At 31.6% G+C, this 17459-nt stretch overlaps 5 protein-coding genes across 6 annotated transcripts; 2 read left to right on the top strand and 3 right to left on the bottom strand.

The window, feature by feature from the left end:
• The first annotated feature begins 2741 nt into the window (after nucleotides 1-2741).
• KPHMT1 (ketopantoate hydroxymethyltransferase 1) lies at nucleotides 2742-6284 on the top strand. Of its 2 annotated transcripts, XM_088506271.1 has the most exons (6): nucleotides 2960-3568; nucleotides 4601-4807; nucleotides 4896-5042; nucleotides 5526-5579; nucleotides 5667-5905; nucleotides 5949-6284. In XM_088506271.1, the coding sequence occupies exons 1-5, from the start codon at nucleotides 3149-3151 to the stop codon at nucleotides 5898-5900; spliced, it is 1062 nt and encodes a 353-aa protein (XP_088362397.1). In that variant the 5' UTR covers nucleotides 2960-3148; the 3' UTR covers nucleotides 5901-5905; nucleotides 5949-6284. The 2 variants fall into 2 exon arrangements, with proteins under 2 accessions (XP_088362396.1, XP_088362397.1); XM_088506270.1 differs by having other exon boundaries at nucleotides 2742-3568; nucleotides 5667-6284.
• LOC148572819 (uncharacterized) lies at nucleotides 3960-4425 on the bottom strand. The gene is made up of 2 exons (XM_088503772.1): nucleotides 4385-4425; nucleotides 3960-4338 (listed from the first exon to the last, which is right to left on the bottom strand). Exons 1-2 carry the CDS (start codon nucleotides 4423-4425, stop codon nucleotides 3960-3962), a joined length of 420 nt encoding a protein of 139 aa, XP_088359898.1.
• An 856-nt stretch (nucleotides 6285-7140) lies between the features above and the next one.
• On the bottom strand, nucleotides 7141-8655 carry LOC107626582 (uncharacterized). Its single transcript, XM_016329486.1, has one exon. The coding sequence runs from the start codon at nucleotides 8653-8655 to the stop codon at nucleotides 7141-7143; it is 1515 nt and encodes a 504-aa protein (XP_016184972.1).
• A 188-nt stretch (nucleotides 8656-8843) lies between these two features.
• LOC107626581 (uncharacterized) lies at nucleotides 8844-12016 on the top strand. The gene has a single exon (XM_016329485.2). The coding sequence runs from the start codon at nucleotides 8892-8894 to the stop codon at nucleotides 11565-11567; it is 2676 nt and encodes an 891-aa protein (XP_016184971.1). The 5' UTR covers nucleotides 8844-8891; the 3' UTR covers nucleotides 11568-12016.
• A 1745-nt stretch (nucleotides 12017-13761) lies between these two features.
• Nucleotides 13762-15644, bottom strand: LOC107628112 (WRKY transcription factor 22). The gene is made up of 3 exons (XM_016330920.3): nucleotides 15079-15644; nucleotides 14782-14892; nucleotides 13762-14654 (listed from the first exon to the last, which is right to left on the bottom strand). Exons 1-3 carry the CDS (start codon nucleotides 15474-15476, stop codon nucleotides 14126-14128), a joined length of 1038 nt encoding a protein of 345 aa, XP_016186406.1. The 5' UTR covers nucleotides 15477-15644; the 3' UTR covers nucleotides 13762-14125.
• Nucleotides 15645-17459: the final 1815 nt, after the last annotated feature.

Genomic DNA, 17459 nt, shown 5'->3' with positions numbered 1-17459 from the left:
GATTCAATTATATTATATCTATATTAAAAGTTATTTATTTTTATAAAATACATATTACAATATAAAATATATATTAAAATAAATTAAATAATATATATATATATATATATATATATTTATACATAAATATATAATAATTAATTTTTAATATATAAAAAATATTTTTTATTTTGATTAATAATTAGAGTATTAATTTTTTCTCTTAATTATTTTTAATATTTAAATAAATAAAATTTTAAATATATGTTTTTTAAAAATATAAAAAAATAAAAAATTTAAACATTTTTTTATTCAAAAATTAAGAGAATTGAGCTATGATTTTTAATTTCTTTTTAATATTTTTGTTTGAATGCCTAGGAATATGATAATGATTTTTCCATGCTTCATATATGTGGTATAATCGATAACTTTTTAAAATAAAAAAAAAATCAATAATCGAAAAGTTTTTAAGAAAAATAAATAAATAAATAATATTTGAATTTTATCAAATTTGTCAAATATTTAAAAATTTTCTATTTTTAAATATCAAAGTAATATTAATTATTGAATAATAACTAATTAATACCCATGAGCTACTGCATGCATAATGTGTGGAATTCAAATCCCAATATATATTTAACCCGACGAGTGAACTCACTACTCGACCAACTAAGTTGGTTATTAACTTATTATCAATATCAATTTATTATCTTTTATACCATTCTTTACACTTAAAAAAAAAAAGAATGAATGACTAAGACTTAAAAAGGAAAAGGAAAATTTATATTTATACCACTAGAATTCAACAAATAATTAACTAACAACACTCATAGAAAAAAAATTAAAAACTATCCCTTTATATATAACTAGAATTCAATATAATTAAAAGGGCTTGTAGAAGAGATATATTACCCACAAATAAAAGGAAGATTATGATCAAAGGGGTTTGATATAAGTCCACAATGCTATCTTTGACAAGCAGATGAGAAAGAAGCTCAGTATATATTTATCTAAATTTGAATGTTGATTCATCAAATAAGAGAGGTAAATGTGACATAAGAGGAAGCCTTGAAGAGCATTTTTCTTCTCAAATGTGTGAAGTTTATTTGGTTTATGGTAGTCTCACTCAGAGGTGATGAATGTGTTTTTCTTTATTATTCTTCTTCTTTCTTAGGTTTTTCTTAGATATAAATGTTTTTGGAGTATGTGTAGTTGACCATGGTTTCCATGATTGTAGGAAAACCGCTAAAAATTATTGGTCTAGTTGTTAAACACCATTTAGATGAAGTAATTGCCCTAAAAATGGGGCTACTTTTCTGCTGTTGAAAAAAAGTACAACTATGGAAGAGTTGATTAGAATTTAGAAGTTGAGATTTCAGGAGGAAATATACATTGATAAATTTGATGGATTGGTGAAAATATTCGAAATTTTATTACGTTAAAAAGATAAAAAAAAAAAAAAGCTCAAAATTTATTTTATTTAACTTTTATTAATAAAAATTAAATAAGATAAAATTTAACGGTTTTTTATTAATTTTTTTATTATTAAATATTTTTGTTATTATTTGTGGTGTGTATAATATGGTGACTTTAACTTTATGCTAAAAATAAAATTTTGTTAGAGACATCTTTATTTTTTAAGTGAATATAAAGAGATTATGCCGTTTGATTTATAATTCGTTAGCTTATCAGACTGATCTATGTTCTTTGAGGCATTTTTATTATTATTTCTTTTTTTTTATGAAAGTATATTATTACTCAACTAAAGAAAACATATAATAGATTTGGTACTACTAATCCTATTTAGATTTAATCACCAAAAAAAAAATACTATTTAGATTTTAACTTTATTGAGTCTGAGAATGTCTCAATTAGATTATATCAATAGTATATTATTTTATAGAGAGAGAATTAATTTAACTATATTATGTGTAGAAATTATTACTTTGTACAAATTAAATTTGATAATTTTGTAGATTTGGATTATATTTTATATGAAGTATGGATGTTTAATTTTATAAAAATTATTAGTATGAATGCCTAGAATACAAGGACGACTAATAAATATTTAAAATTTATATAATAATAAACATAAATTCTAATCCATGTTAAATTATTGTCAATTATAATATTTTTTCTCATACAAAATTTAACATAAAATATACATTTTGAGTTTTATTAAAAATTTAAAATGCGTTTTGACATGCTAATTTTGTTTGGATATAGAGAAGAAAATGGAAGGAAAAAAAAAATAAAAGAAAAAAATAAAAAGAAAGAAAATAGATGGAAAAGTAGAGTTATTTGTGTATTGTTTGGATTGAGAGAAAATGGATAGAAAGAAAATAGAGAGAAAATTTTATATTGTTTGGATAAAAAAAAAGTGAGAAAAAAGGAAATTATAATAATATAAAATTATATTAATACCCTTATAACAAAATAAAATATAAATATTTTTATATATTTATATTTTATTATATTTTATAAATATTATAAAATATTATAATTTTATATATTTAATTTAAATTATTTATCTAATATATATATAATATTTAAATATAAATTTCTATTATAATAATATATTAAAATTATTAAAACCAAAAGGATAAATATAAAATTTTAATTATGTTTTTTCTTCTCCACCAATTTTTTTGGCAAGGTTGAGGAAAAAAATTTTATGTGGGCTCCACATATATTTTTTTATTTTTCATTCAATTTTTTTTTGTGATCCAAACAAAACAAAATTGAGTTTTCCATCCAATTTCACCTCTTACATTTTCTTTCCTTCCAAATTTCACTCATCCAAACACAGTGTTAGTGTTGGTGGCACATAAAAAAAGCATGCAACACCTCCATAATCCATATACATAGTTACATACTCTCTTGATTCAATGATTCATAAATATGCAGAGTTTCATTTCACAATCACACACATAATTTCCCAAAATCAAACCCAAAATCGCAGACAACCCAAAAACCAAAACAAAATTGGCAACAACAGCATTCAGCAGTGGCAGCTGAACTCAACTTGGTTCTTTCTTCTTCTTCTTCTTCTTCTTATTCAAAATTCAACAGAATCTCACACATCACTATCATAACATAGAAAACTCTCAGATTTGGCAAAATTCAATCCAAAAATTCTCTCTTTTTGTCTTTTTCTCTCTTTCCCCCAATGTCTTGCATTAGGTTTCTCACAAAACATTCACCATCTTCTTCATTTTCATCTTCTATTCTGAGACACATTCGTTTCATGAGCAATGTTCCAGAGAACACGGTGTACTCAGGTCCAACGCCACAAATCGCAAACCAGAGAACAACACTCATGCAGCTACGTCAAAAGCATAGAAACTCGAAACCGATAACAATGGTAACCGCATACGATTACCCTTCAGCGGTGCACTTAGACATGGCTGGCATTGATATATGCCTCGTTGGTGACTCAGCTTCCATGGTGGTTCATGGACACGACACCACTCTCCCTATCACCGTTGATGAGATGCTTGTTCATTGCCGTGCCGTTGCCCGTGGCGCCAAAAATCCTATGCTTGTTGGGGACTTGCCTTTTGGCTCCTATGAATCAAGTTCCGATCAGGTTTTTATTTTTAACGAAATTGGTGAATTTTCCTACTTTTCATCCAAATCAGTCACCAATAAATACGTGTATTTTGTATTTTAACATGAATTCTGTATTTGATGGCCCATGATTGATTTGATTTTGATGAGAATTAAGTAGGAGAGTTGTATATGTATAAAGTAGGAGAGTTGTGTGTGTATTTTGATGAGAATTAGATTTTGGATTTGGGAAAGTCTGCAAAATAATGGAATGTGCTTTTTCACTTCTTTTTTCATTTTATTTTTTTTGAAATATGGATATTTTCAACCATACTACCATAGTAGCTTTCTTCTTTTTCCGCTTTTGGGATTGAACATGCATTTGCACTTGTTTGATTGATGGAAAAGTTGTAGACAAAATATAACTATGTTTAATTTGTTGGTAGAATTGGGTGTGTTCGTTGAGGCTTCTTCCTTCTAGAAAGAGGAACTTTGTTATTACAAGGCTTGAAGTTATTATTATTGGAAGAAGAATGAGCAAGAGCTGCATTGGCCTTGAATGCTAATTGACCCAAATCCTGCATAGAAAGCGGAACCCGGGATCTGATTCTAGGAACAATGAAGTAAATATGATCCAACTGAAGCTCTTCACTTGGATCCACAGCTTTCATTGTTGAACCAACATTGATTGATTCTGAGCTGCATATGAAGCAGTTTGGATTCTGAGACAAAACATGCCATGCTTTCAAAGGCTTCTTTAGTTGTTGCAAGATTTTGGTTTTGGGAAAGTCTGCAAAATATTGGAATGTGCTTTTTCACTTTTTTTTTTTTTTTTTGAAATATGGATATTTTCAACCATAATAGCTTTCTTCTTTTTCCTAGTTTGGGATTGAACATGCATTTGCACTTGTTTGATTGATGGGAAAGTTGTAGACAAAATATAACTATGTTTAATATGTTGGTAGAATATATAGAATTTGCTTTGTTGCTTGAATAAAGATGTGGGGAATCTAAGTTGAATTTACCTAGTGTGCAATGGTTCTGAATTATTTTTATGTTTGATTATGAGCAGGCGGTTGATACAGCGGTTCGGATTTTAAAGGAAGGCGGAATGGATGCCATAAAATTGGAAGGAGGTTCCCCTTCGAGGATTGTTGCGGCGAAGGCTATTGTTGAAGCGGGAATAGCAGTGATGGGGCATGTAGGGCTTACTCCACAGGCCATTAGTGTTTTAGGGGGTTTTAGACCTCAGGGAAGGAACATTTTAAGTGCTGTCAAGGTTTATCTCTCTCTTTGAATTATGCATCTATTTTGAATATTTGAACAATTTTATTATCATCCTAAAAGGTATTAATTAGCCCGTTTAGGTTGTCGAGACAGCATTGGCTTTGCAAGAAGCAGGGTGTTTTTCTGTTGTTCTAGAATGTGTGCCTGCACCTGTGGCCGCCGCAGCAACAGCAGCACTTCAAATTCCCACTATTGGAATTGGGGCCGGACCCTTTTGTAGTGGACAGGTAAGTTTGTGTAATTTTCTGTCTAGTATTCTCAAAATGGACAAGGTTATCAACCTTAAAGAGTTCACCTAAACTCGTAGAACATAGGTAAAATTGGATCACAAAACTCAACTCGTAAACACCAGAGTTTGATAGCTTCCATAATGAAACTTTGTACAAGATGATTAGCTTATGATAATAGCCAAAATTTGTATTTGTTAATAATAGTGTCACACATGGCCTGGCTTTATTTGAAAGCATTTCTTCTTCATCAAGTTGCTGTATGTTAAGCCTTTTGTATCATGATCAGTTTCTAAATGATTTTTATTCACTTTGGTATATATGTATCTTGACATAATTGAGTTGGAGAAAAAGAAAGCTATAATCTTGAGTCATTGGAGTACTTGTAGCTATGGAGAGAACTAGTATTCCGATCATCCCTCAATCATTTTGAGATGATTAAACATAAAATGAGGAATTCAATTCAGTTTTATGTTAATGCAGGTGCTAGTTTATCATGATCTTCTTGGTATGCTTCAGCACCCCCATCATGCAAAGGTATTTCAAGCAAATGCTAACATAATGTATTTCCTTCAAGCGATATAGGATTCATTGCTGAAATTGTTATGATCTATCATTTTGCAGGTTACTCCAAAATTTTGCAAGCAATATGCTCGTGTAGGAGACATTATCAACAAAGCCTTACTAGAGTATAAAGAAGATGTGACTAACGGTTCATTCCCTGATGCTCACCATAGTCCATACAAAATTAGTGAAGCAGATGCTGAAGGTTTTTCTAATGAGTTGCAAAAGCTAGGTTTTGACAAAGCAGCATCCGCAGCATCTGAAGCAGTTCAAAGGCTTAATGCAACCAAATAAGTTGGGTGAAGGTAACTGAACAAGTTAATAGTAAAGCTATGGAGGTAGCCTTCATGTTTTTTCATTTGATGTTGTTCGTCTTCTTTGGTGGCACACCGATTTGAAACGGCATGATAGAATTGAAGTTCAGTCAACTACTGATATATAGAGTGATGATGCAACTATCTTAGGCCAATTCGCACCATTTTCTTTTATGTATCAATATTTTGTTCTCCAGCATTGTATATGGAACATCAATGAAACCTTAGGCAGATTACCAAAAGGAAATTATGTTTTTATCAATGTAAGAGCAAAATGTTGGGAACTGATTTTGAAATTTTTCACTATTCAGAGAAGAGAAGTGGTCCATAATAGTGACCAAATAAATGTCTTTCCAATTTTCACTATTGATTGATGTTTGTCTATTCTCTTATATTTCTGTTAAGGTTCACTCCCTACCCATGTTTGTTTATAGTTAACAAGCATAGGATTGAATTAAAATTAATTATAATTACTAACAATAATTTAATAAATGTTTTTATGCAAAAAAAATTAATAATGTGCTAAAAAGAAACATTGACTGAGTGATTCCTCAAAAAAGACATCACAATTCTTCAAAGCCTGCAAAAATTGAGCTATCTTCATTGTTCGCAATTTGGAACTTCAATCTAGAAAGAAAATTGGATTCTAAGAATAGAATCCCTTAATGTTGGTGAAAAGTAGTTTTTATTTTTAACCTCTTGTCTTATATTTTAAATTTTTTTTTTTTTTTTTACACAATAGCAATGATAGTGTAATATAAATTGTATATAGTATAAAGGCTTCCTCAATTTTTATTTAGGTCTTTAAAATTCAAGGATTTATCATATCTAAAAGTATTTTAAATGAAATCCCTATAATTATTCAATCATTTTTAATCAAATGTTTATATATTAAACAAATGTTTTTTGTTTTTGAAATTTTGTAATCAAACTACTATAATGGAATCATAAACTATAAGAAAGTAATTGAGAAATTTTTGTATAATACAACATACAAGGATTTAATTAAAATATTTAAAAATTAAACTCTTATATTAAATAAAACTAGGGAAGGACCCGTGCTACGCACGGAAATGAATCAACAAAAGAAGAAAAGAAATGTCGCTGAAGAAGAAAAAAAATGTCGAGGAATGCGAATTATTTTACATCAAATATAGCACTTTTTACTAAAGTCGTTGCATGAAACAACTAGAATATTCTCATTAAACATGATGTACTATTTAAGTTACATTGTTAAAAACTTCTCTAAATACAACATTTATGGTACTACCCTTGGGCATGGAACCGTTGTTCTGAATTAGAACTCTAAGACATTTTTTTGATTTCACTCTAGATAGAGCAACATAGAGTTGGCCGTGAGTAAATACAGGTTTCGGTAGATACAACCCAACCACGCCCAGTGTTTGACCCTGTGACTTGTTTATGTTCATTGCAAAAGATACAATTAACGGAAACTGCCTTCTTTGGAATCTAAAAGGTAGAGTGTCATTGTTTGGTATCATGTTCATGCGTGGAATAAGCACAACTCTACCTGCTTTGTCTCCAGTCAATACAATGCACTCAATTATATGATTACCTAAACGACGTACCTGCAACTTGGTACCATTACACAAACCATTAGATTGGTCAATATTCCTTAGCAACATGACCGGTACTCCTTCTTTCAAGCATAGCTGGTGATTAGGTAAACCTGAACAATTAATAGCATTCAACACATCAGGTGAAAAGGTGTCTAACTGAGACTCCATATTACCTTCTTCAACACACAAAGAGTCAGAACTAAGATAAACCCTCTGATCGCCAGGTAAAAGACTCATGATATTGTTATTCACCTCGTTAACAACTTCTAGAGTGGGAGCAAGAATTGATCGTTCCTTGAAATAATCTGTGTTGGTCAAGTTATATATCAACATGGGATAGACAAACTGTATGAACTCTTCAAAACCAGTGTCAGTATCATCAATGAGAATCTCATTCGGGATCAAAACTTTAGATTCACCATCTATAGAATCGCCAGCCAATCCATCTCCAATATGAATAAGCCAATTAGCAAAATCCATATTTTCGCAATTGTCTTGAGAACTTGATGAAGAAGATAAACGCATATTCCTGCTTAGCTTTAGTACATTACAGTAATCCCATAGATATGATGAACTAATAGAAGATTGCACGATATCCTGTCTTGATCCCATAGGTATGACTGGAAGGATCTGCCTAAAGTCACCACCTAGGACAACAACCTTTCCTCCAAATGGCATGTAAGGTTTGTAGGATTGCTCAAATCTAAGAATATCCTTCAATGACTTGTCTAAAGCCTCGTAACAGTGTTTGTTAAGCATCGGAGCTTCATCCCATATAATCAAACTGGCTCTAGCAAGAAGCTTAGCAAGGGAAGAACCTTGTTTAATGTTACAAACCGAATCCTCATTTATGTTTAGTGGAATCTTGAATCTAGAATGAGCAGTTCGTCCATTAGGGAGTAATAGTGAAGCAATACCACTTGATGCAACATTTAGCACTATTTTGCCATTACACCTTAATGATGCAGATAACGTGCGATAAAGGAAAGTCTTCCCAGTACCACCGTAACCATAAACAAAGTAAAATCCACCAAGATCCATGGAGACAGCATTCAGTATCCGATCATATGCATTCCTCTGTTCGTGAGTCATAGATTTCAAAGACTCCTTAAACTCCTCACGTAGTAATTCCCTATCAAAATTCATCTCATCCATTAAGAATCGATCATCAAACTATAATGGAATCATAAACTATAAGAAAGTAATTGAGAAATTTTTGTATAATACAACATACAAGGATTTAATTAAAATATTTAAAAATTAAACTCTTATATTAAATAAAATAAAATAAAATAAAATAAAATAAAATAAAATAAAACTCCAATTCCTCTTGTTTCAAGTTTCAACTACACTGAACTTCACTTGTTTCCGAAGCTTACAACACTTGCCACATGATGTTGTTACGATCTTTCAAACTCCTCCGCCGTCGCCGCCGCAGCAACCTGCCACCCTTTCCTTTCTCCTCTCCTCGCCGCCACAGCACTGCCGTCGACGTTTCCAATTCAAAAGACGTGGTATCATCATCGATCGTTACCCAACTCCAAGAGCTCCTTCAACACCCAAAAGACGAATGGAACTCACAGGAAAGCAAGAATCTTCTTCTTCCTCTTCTCTTCAACGATTCAGAGCCTCTTTCTTCCCGCCAGATCCTCCAGATCACGCGCCAATTGGGTTCAACTACCAAAGCTCTCGACTTTCTCGAATTCATAAGAACCAATGCAGAACCGGAACAGCAACACTGTCACTTGCTGTCTTCGGTGTTCCAGAGCGCTCTTGAGCTCGCGAATCGTGACGCTACTTCGAAAATTGAGGTCTTGAAGCTTCATGGTTACTTAAAATCCCAAAATTGGAAGATTGATTTGAGTTCCCAATCAGCTTTGATTCTTCTACGATGCTTGGAGGGTGCTAAAATGGTGGACGATTCACTTTTTTTGTTTAAGAGGCTCGACAATTCTGCAAAAAATCCCGGAATTTTCAACGAGTTGTTGAGGTTGTTGATGAAATCGGGCCGAATTGATGATGCACTCCAAGTGCTCGACGAAATGCTTGAACGGGATTCCAAGATTCTGCTGAATGGTTCCACGGGGGATACTGTTATTGAGGAGTTGGTAAAGTGGAGAGACCCACGGGGGAGAAGCTTCTCTGATGAGGAAACTCTGGCGTTGGTTAAGAAGCTTGGGGAGCATGGTGTTTTTCCTGATACCTTCAAGCTGACGCAACTGATTACCAACCTGTGTAAAAGGAAGAGTAATAACGCTGCGCGGGAGATTCTGCACTGTGTGATGGAATTTGGTGGTGAAGTTGATGCTGCACCTTGCAATGCTATGTTGACTGGGCTGGGAAAAGGAAGGGACATTGAAGGAATGAATAAGTTGTTGGTTAAGATGCAAGAGATGAATATACGGCCTAGTGTCGTGACGTTTGGGATTGTTTTCAGACATCTGTGTGCGGCTCGGAGGGTTGATGAAGCTTTGGAAATGTTTAACAAGTTGAGAGGCAAAGGTGAAAGTAATTTGTTTGGTGTAGAACCTGATGTGGTATTGTTTAATACTTTGATTGATGGATTGTGTAAAGTTGAAAGGGAGGAAGAAGCATTGAGTCTCTTGGAGGAGATGAAAACAGGAAGCAAACATAAGCCCAACACCATTACATATAATTGCTTGATTGACGGGTTTGGCAAGGCCGGCAACATTCATAAAGCGCAGGAGCTGTTTGATCAGATGAATGAGGAAGGCGTTCAGCCAAATGTGGTTACCCTCAATGTATTGGTTAATGGTATGTGCAGAAGTGGGAGGGTCCATAGTGCAGTCGAGGTTTTCAATGCAATGAAAGAGAAGGGCCTCAAAGGCAATGCTGCAACGTATACGCCACTAATATCCGCTTTTTGTGGAGTTAACAACATCGATAAAGCCATGCAGTTTTTCGATGAGATGTTGAGTTCTGGATGCTCCCCAGACGCAATTGTTTACTACAGTTTGATATCTGGTTTGAGCATAGCTGGAAGGATGGATGATGCCAGCATTGTCGTGTCGAAGTTGAAGCAAGCTGAGTTCGGTCTTGATGTAGCTTGCTATAATGTCCTGATCAGTGGATTTTGTAAGAAGAATAAGCTGGAAAGGGTTTATGAAATGCTTGAAGAAATGGAAAAAGTTGGAGTTAAGCCCGATACGGTCACTTACAACACTCTGCTTTCCTCCCTAGGCAAAAGTGGAGATTTTGAAACTGCCAATAAGTTGATGAAAAAGATGAGGAAAGAGGGTCTTGCGCCTTCCGTGGTTACTTTTGGGGCACTGATACATGCAAATTGTTTAAATGACAATGTTGATTATGCCATGACGATTTTCCAGGAAATGTGTTCTACTACATCCAAGGTTCACCCTAATACTGTTATATACAACATTTTAATTGATGCTCTATGCAAGAAAGATGATGTAGAAAAGGCTGTTTCATTGATGGATGACATGGAGGAAAGAGGGGTTAGGCCTAATACAACAACATATAATGCTATTCTCAAAGGGATTAGAGATAAGGGAGTGTTGAATGTAGCTTTAGCACTTATGGACAGAATGATTGCGAATGCTTGCAGAGCTGACTATGTAACCATGGAGATTCTTACAGAATGGCTTTCTGCTGTGGGTGAAATTGGAAAACTTGATCGATTTGTCATGGGGTATTCAGTTTCCTCTGATTCAAGATCATCATTGGCAAAACTATTTGCTGCCTCAAACTCCTCTCCGAAGGCGCTGTGCAAATCATCTGATGGGAAAGAATCCTCCACAGAATCAATGGAAAAACTATCTACAACATCAATGGCAAAACTATTTACAGTCTCAACTGATCGTCCCCTAAGGGCGCCTTCCAAATTGGCGGATAGGAAAACCTCCTCTAGAAGATCATCATCGGCAAAAATATCTGCTGCCTCAACCTCTTCTCAGAGGGCTCCTTGCAAATCATCTGATGGTAAAGCTTCCCTTACAACATCATTGGCAGAACTATTTACAGTCTCAACCTATCATCCCCTGAGGGAGCCGCCCGAATCGCCGGACAGGAAAAGAAAAAGTTCTTAGAGTTACCATCAATTGATTTATCCATTCTTTTGGCTTTGATTTATAAGCTGCCATTGATACATTGAAATTTTGCTAGTTATGTACTAATAATAAGAATAGTTGTACAAGAACCAAGAAGGGCAAATCATTTTGTGTTCTTAAAGCCTTATATTTTTCAGCTTGCATAAAGATCTTTTGTGCAATATCTACATCAGCTTCTATAAGGCTGCAGTTGCTACATGTTTAAACCTTCTATTGTGTTTGGTGAACAAGCAACTTCTTAACATTTCTCTCCCTAAAGGCTTTCCAAAATTCTAGTTTGATTGCAGGATGAAATGAAACTATTCTGTCAAATGAAAATGGAGCTTAGAAATTCTTTATGTTCCCTTTTTAAGTCAAGTTGTGCATATCAATTGTATTATTCTATATTAGCAGCAAATTTATAACACTGTTAAATAAATTAAGGTAAATTTCAACCCTAAGTTAGGTGTTATTAATAAGAGGATATATCAATCTCTTTAAATTTGTTATTCTTATTATTTTATTTAGAGATGAGAAAACTTTAGAATACCAATTGAGTTATTTTCATGACTTTAATATCCCAGGTTTAAACTATTGAATCGATTATTAATATTATCATGCTGAGGAGCTTACATTATATATTTTGAATGAGGTATTTTTTTGAACTCCTCACAAAATAAAATATTTTTCACTCATTTTTTTATGCTAAGACCTTAGATTAATAAGAGGTTAGTGTTATATCAAATATTATATAAGTTCAGTTGTAGGAAGGTTATTATATTATTTTTAAGAATAAAACAAAGTTAAGTGTAATATTGTTCAAGTGTAATTTATCCGCAAAATCATGTGCTTTATGCTAATACATGAGCTTTAGCACTTAGATTAGCAAAGTACCCTTTTGCTCTCAGACAAATATGGTACCAAATTGGTCAATTCCACTAGAGGTTGGTGCATTTGTTTCTTTATTTTGGAACCAAGCAAACGGCACAAAGTGACAACTATTCGGTGTGTTTGACATGTTACACTCTAATGTGGCTCTTCTTGGCCATGTCATGGAGTTGACTTGAAGTACTTTGCTTCTTGCATCATGAATGAAACAAAGTTTCAGTCAACATTTTCCCTATTTGTGGATTATTCCTTTGTATTTCACTATATGTAGCAGGATTTTTTTTTTTTTTTACGGTATCTTCCAATTCGATAGAATAATAATTAATTTATTATTTATTAAAATTTTATTTAAAAATTTATTATTAACTAATAAGTTATTATATACATAATACGAAATTCAAATTTATAAATTATAATATTTATTTTAACAGATTAATAAACTAACTATTAAATCAGTCCACTTAATTATTATATGTAGTATTATTTTATTTACTAACAAGGTCTTAAATTGCGGTTTGCAATCGTCAATTACAACTGCAGTATAATATTAATTTATGCTATTTGATTGTAAGTTAAATTATATTAGGTCTAAATTAAGGTTGTAACAAATTCCAATAATAACGAAATAAGCTTAAATTTAAAATATAAGGGCCAGAAAGAAAATCACACTGCTAATGTTCACATAGCAAGAACTTGCGGCTATGATTGCATCTACCACATATTAAAATCTTGTGTATATGATGCATATAAATTATTATATAAAATTAATTATCATATAATGAGAATTAAAACTTTTTTAATCCATAATTCATAATGATGACTAATTATTTACAGAAATTATTATGATATGCCAAAGTCTATTCATCATTTGATAAAATCACAATTGGATGTGCTTGACTAGAACCTAATTCCTCTACAAAACCCTTCATGTCAAAAGGGAATCTAAGCTATATATATTTGTGGTTGAGCATATGACTATTGGAATAACTACCCCCAATTATGAACCCTTATATCATATCATAGTCACACAATCTTAATCATTGCCAACCAAAGTCAACGCCAAGTGCTATGCAAAATGTAATTTATCACACACCCAAACTTTTTTTTTTCTACAAAATTTTTTAGTTATCTGTTATGAATTTAAATTCTATTTAAGAAATTTATTATTAATTAATAAATTATTATATACACAGAGAAAAATTTTAAACTCTGACATTTATTTAAAATACTAATCACTCGACCAATTCAAGTTCGATGGATGAAGTACTAAAAGAAATAAAAGCATGGACATAATAAGTGATATAACCAAAAAGCTGTTGAAACAATTGATTTTTCATAATTAAGATTAATAAAACATAAAAATACCAAAAATCTACCTTATTTCTATATACATACTATATGGGAAGCACTTTCCTTCCCATTAACAAGGCAATGTTAGTTAATATTCCTCCCAAATGCATCATTTCCTCTACTTTAAAAAAGTAAAAATAATCAAGTTTTTCTATCCTCTATATAGAAATCTTGAAATATATCTCATAAAAGATGTGGATTGGAGCTTCTTTTGTTTTTTTTCTAAAAGCTTCTTTCATAAACTATATATCCTATGAAGATTCTTTGAGACTGAAACATATCTGATCTTAGTAATCTAATGAAATGATGAAGCCAATTAGTCAGCTACCACCAGCAGCAGTGGCAGCACTATTGGCCACAAAAGGAGGAAGGGAAGGATTAGGAACACTTGTTGAAAAGCATGAGTCTCCATCTGTGGCTGCTGTCAGTTCATCCAATCCTTCAAAGAAATCATCAGTTATCTCCATATCTGGTGAACCAAACTCAGTTTCCTCAATCCCACCATCATCATCATTCATCAAATAATCCTCCATGTTGTCCTCTTCGCTCTCCGACTTCTGCGCCGGTGTGGCCTCGGTTTCAGCCTCTTCTTCCACTCCTGAAGTGGAAGGAGAAGCCGAAATCGAGGCCGGCTTCATTGTGAGGACCATTTCAGTGTCCCCTGTAGTGGCTATTTCAGGTGTTTGTAGCTTTTGGCGTGAAGAGCCAGCAAGTGAGTTTCTATGAGTTGGAGCAGGGTGGTTGTGTACACCAGTGAATGTAACTATGAACTTTGTTGGATCTGATCTGTCCCTTTCAACTTGTTTTCTAGCCAAACATCCTTTTGAGCTGCTACATCTATAATATCCTCTGTTAATCACACATGAAAAAAACAAAACAAATCTTTGTTAACCCTTTAGCTCAAAGCTTTGTCTTTTTTTTTTTTGTTTGTGCTGATTTTATTTGATCAATAAAACATTCAAAATTGAAAGCTAACCTTGGATATGGTGAACCTTTGATGGGTTTCTGTCCATATTTCCTCCATGCCCATACGTCTGAGGAGAGATTCTCAGCTGAAACTTGACAAACGTTCTTAAGCTGATTCTTCCTGCGCATTTCATCAAACATATCAAAGGCATGTTCTAAAATACTTTTAGGGGGAAAAAATTCAGATAACAAAATGAAAGCAATTACCAAACATGCTAAAAGATAAGATTTTTAAGTCTAAATTCAAGAATTTTCTAGTGGAATCTGATTCCATTTCATTTGTTGAAGGAAAAAGAACTCAATTTACCTTCTTTTAGATCGTGGGGTGGTAGCTGAACCTGCATGGTGAGGGTTCTTACCGTTATTACAATTCTGTTGCTGATGTTTCTGTTGTGTCAGAGCTGAATTGGGTGGTGATGACGAAGAAGAAGAGGATTGAAAAGACTGAAAAGGCTGTGATTTGAAGAAGAAAGGCTTGCAAAGATTATGATTATGCTGAAGTTCCTGAACGGAGCTTCGTGATTCAAAAGGGTGGTTGCTGGAAACTGAAAAAACATTGCTTTGTTGTTCGTTAAAGAACCCACATGAAGAAGAAGGTGGAGGTTGGTAGGAAGTGGTGGTGGTGGTGGTGGTAGTAGTGGAGGTGGTGGAGGAAATGGTGGCGCAGCCTCTAACAACGGCGTGGAGATCCCAATCGTCGTCCATGTTGGAAAGAAAAGAGAAGAAGAGAAGGGTAAGAGACAGAGTCTGCAAAAGATGTGTTGGTGTGAGAAAAGGGACAAAAGAAGGCGCTGACTTTTTCTAAGGTTTGAGAGAGAGAGAGAGAGAGAGAAAGAGATAGAGATAGAGAGAGAGAGAGTGATAAGATGCTATTGAAAAGGAGGAGAGAAAAAGACAAGTATATATAGAGAGAGAAAGTGGACAGTTTTTCAATTTTCCCCTTTTTTATTTTTGATATTAGAATAGTAACGGTATTTTTTTTAAAATATAGACTATTGGATTGTTATTCTCAAACGTCGAACCATTTAATTAGAGAAGTAGGAGTCGGACACTCCGATTTGTTATAAGTATAAAAATCGGTCCGATTTGTAAGAGGTTTATACTTCCTACGGTTTTAAAAGATACCAAAAATTACCATATTAAAGTATATCACTCTTACTACTTCTATATCTAAATTTTTTAGGCTCAATTTTCACACACTCAAGTTAGAGAAATATATTAGTTTGTATTTTTAGGAAAAAAATTTTATGGTCAATAGAATTTATTATTTTTTTATTAATATTTTTAATTGTTAGTTTAGTTTTTTTAGTTTAATAATTTAATAATATATTTTTTGTTTATATTTTTAAATATTATTAATTTACTGTATGTCAAGAATAATAAATTTAGTATTTTAGTATTTTTTTTTTGATATTTTTATTTTTTATGATTTTGTGAAAAATAAAAATAAAAAATAAAAAATAAAATTTATTATTTTTTCTTTTAATTTTTTTAAAATTTTAAAAGAATATCTTAAAAATAAAATAAAAAATAAAAACACAAATTAAACATATTTTTTCCATAAAATCTGTTAATAGAAATTTGACTAATCTGATTTTATAAGGTTTCATATTGGATTTCTTAATAAAATTTTTTGTTAGAAAATTTGATCATAATAACATTGAAAAATGTTGTGTATATATAAAAAAAATTAGACATTATATATTTATATATAAATATATATTTTTTATATTTTTAATATATTTTTATTTTAATATATATTTTATATAAATAATTAATTTAATAATGAACTTTTTATGTAGACATAGTATGATAATAAAACATTTGGATGAAAATCAAAATATCTAGTGCTTATATTTAATTATTTATCATAAGTTACTATAAAATATGAGTAAATAGTCAAATTAATCTCTGAAAGATCATTTATTTTTTAAATTGATTATCGAAATTTTTTTAATCAAATTCATCTTTTAAATATTTTAAATAAGTCATATTAGTCCTTCCGCTCTTCCGTTGCTAATGGCGTCAGAATTTATTGATATGACACGTGAAGTGACACCACAAACACATATTTAGTAGTCCTTATGGGCAACTAATATAATAAGTTTATGACATTAGATTAAATTGAAACCTAATTGAGAAGGGACTTGGAATCCTTCAGTTTGGGATTAATTTGATTTAATTTCATAAACTTATTATATTAACAATCAATTAATACTCATAAATATGTGTTGTAGTATTACTTAACATGTATTATTAACAAACTTTGACGCCATCAACAAAAAAAGTGATGGAAGAACCAACGTGATTAACTAAATTTTTGAAGGGTGAATGCAAATTTAATTAAAAAATATTTTTTGGAGACCAATTTAAAAATAAGTGGTCTTTCGCATACAAATTTAATTATTTAGTAGTATTTACTCTATAAAATATATATAGTTTTATTTTTATTTAAATAAAATTGATGTTCAAAATCCAATCATATCTAAAGTCAATTTGGAAAGTAATCTCTAATTAATAATTTACCAAAAAAATTCATTCATTTAATTTAAACCTAATAAATGGTTCATTGTATCTAAAAAATACACTAAATTATTTAAACTAGTCAAACCTTATTAATTAATAAATAAAAATACTATTTATAATTTAAAATTAAACATTAAAATCAGTTTACTATTTATTTATATA

This window comes from Arachis ipaensis, chromosome B2 (assembly GCF_059453495.1).
Source record: "Arachis ipaensis isolate K30076 ecotype BB chromosome B2, ASM5945349v1, whole genome shotgun sequence".
In the NCBI taxonomy this organism is placed as follows: Eukaryota; Viridiplantae; Streptophyta; class Magnoliopsida; order Fabales; family Fabaceae; genus Arachis; species Arachis ipaensis.
This window is presented reverse-complemented; position numbering and strand designations above follow the sequence as displayed.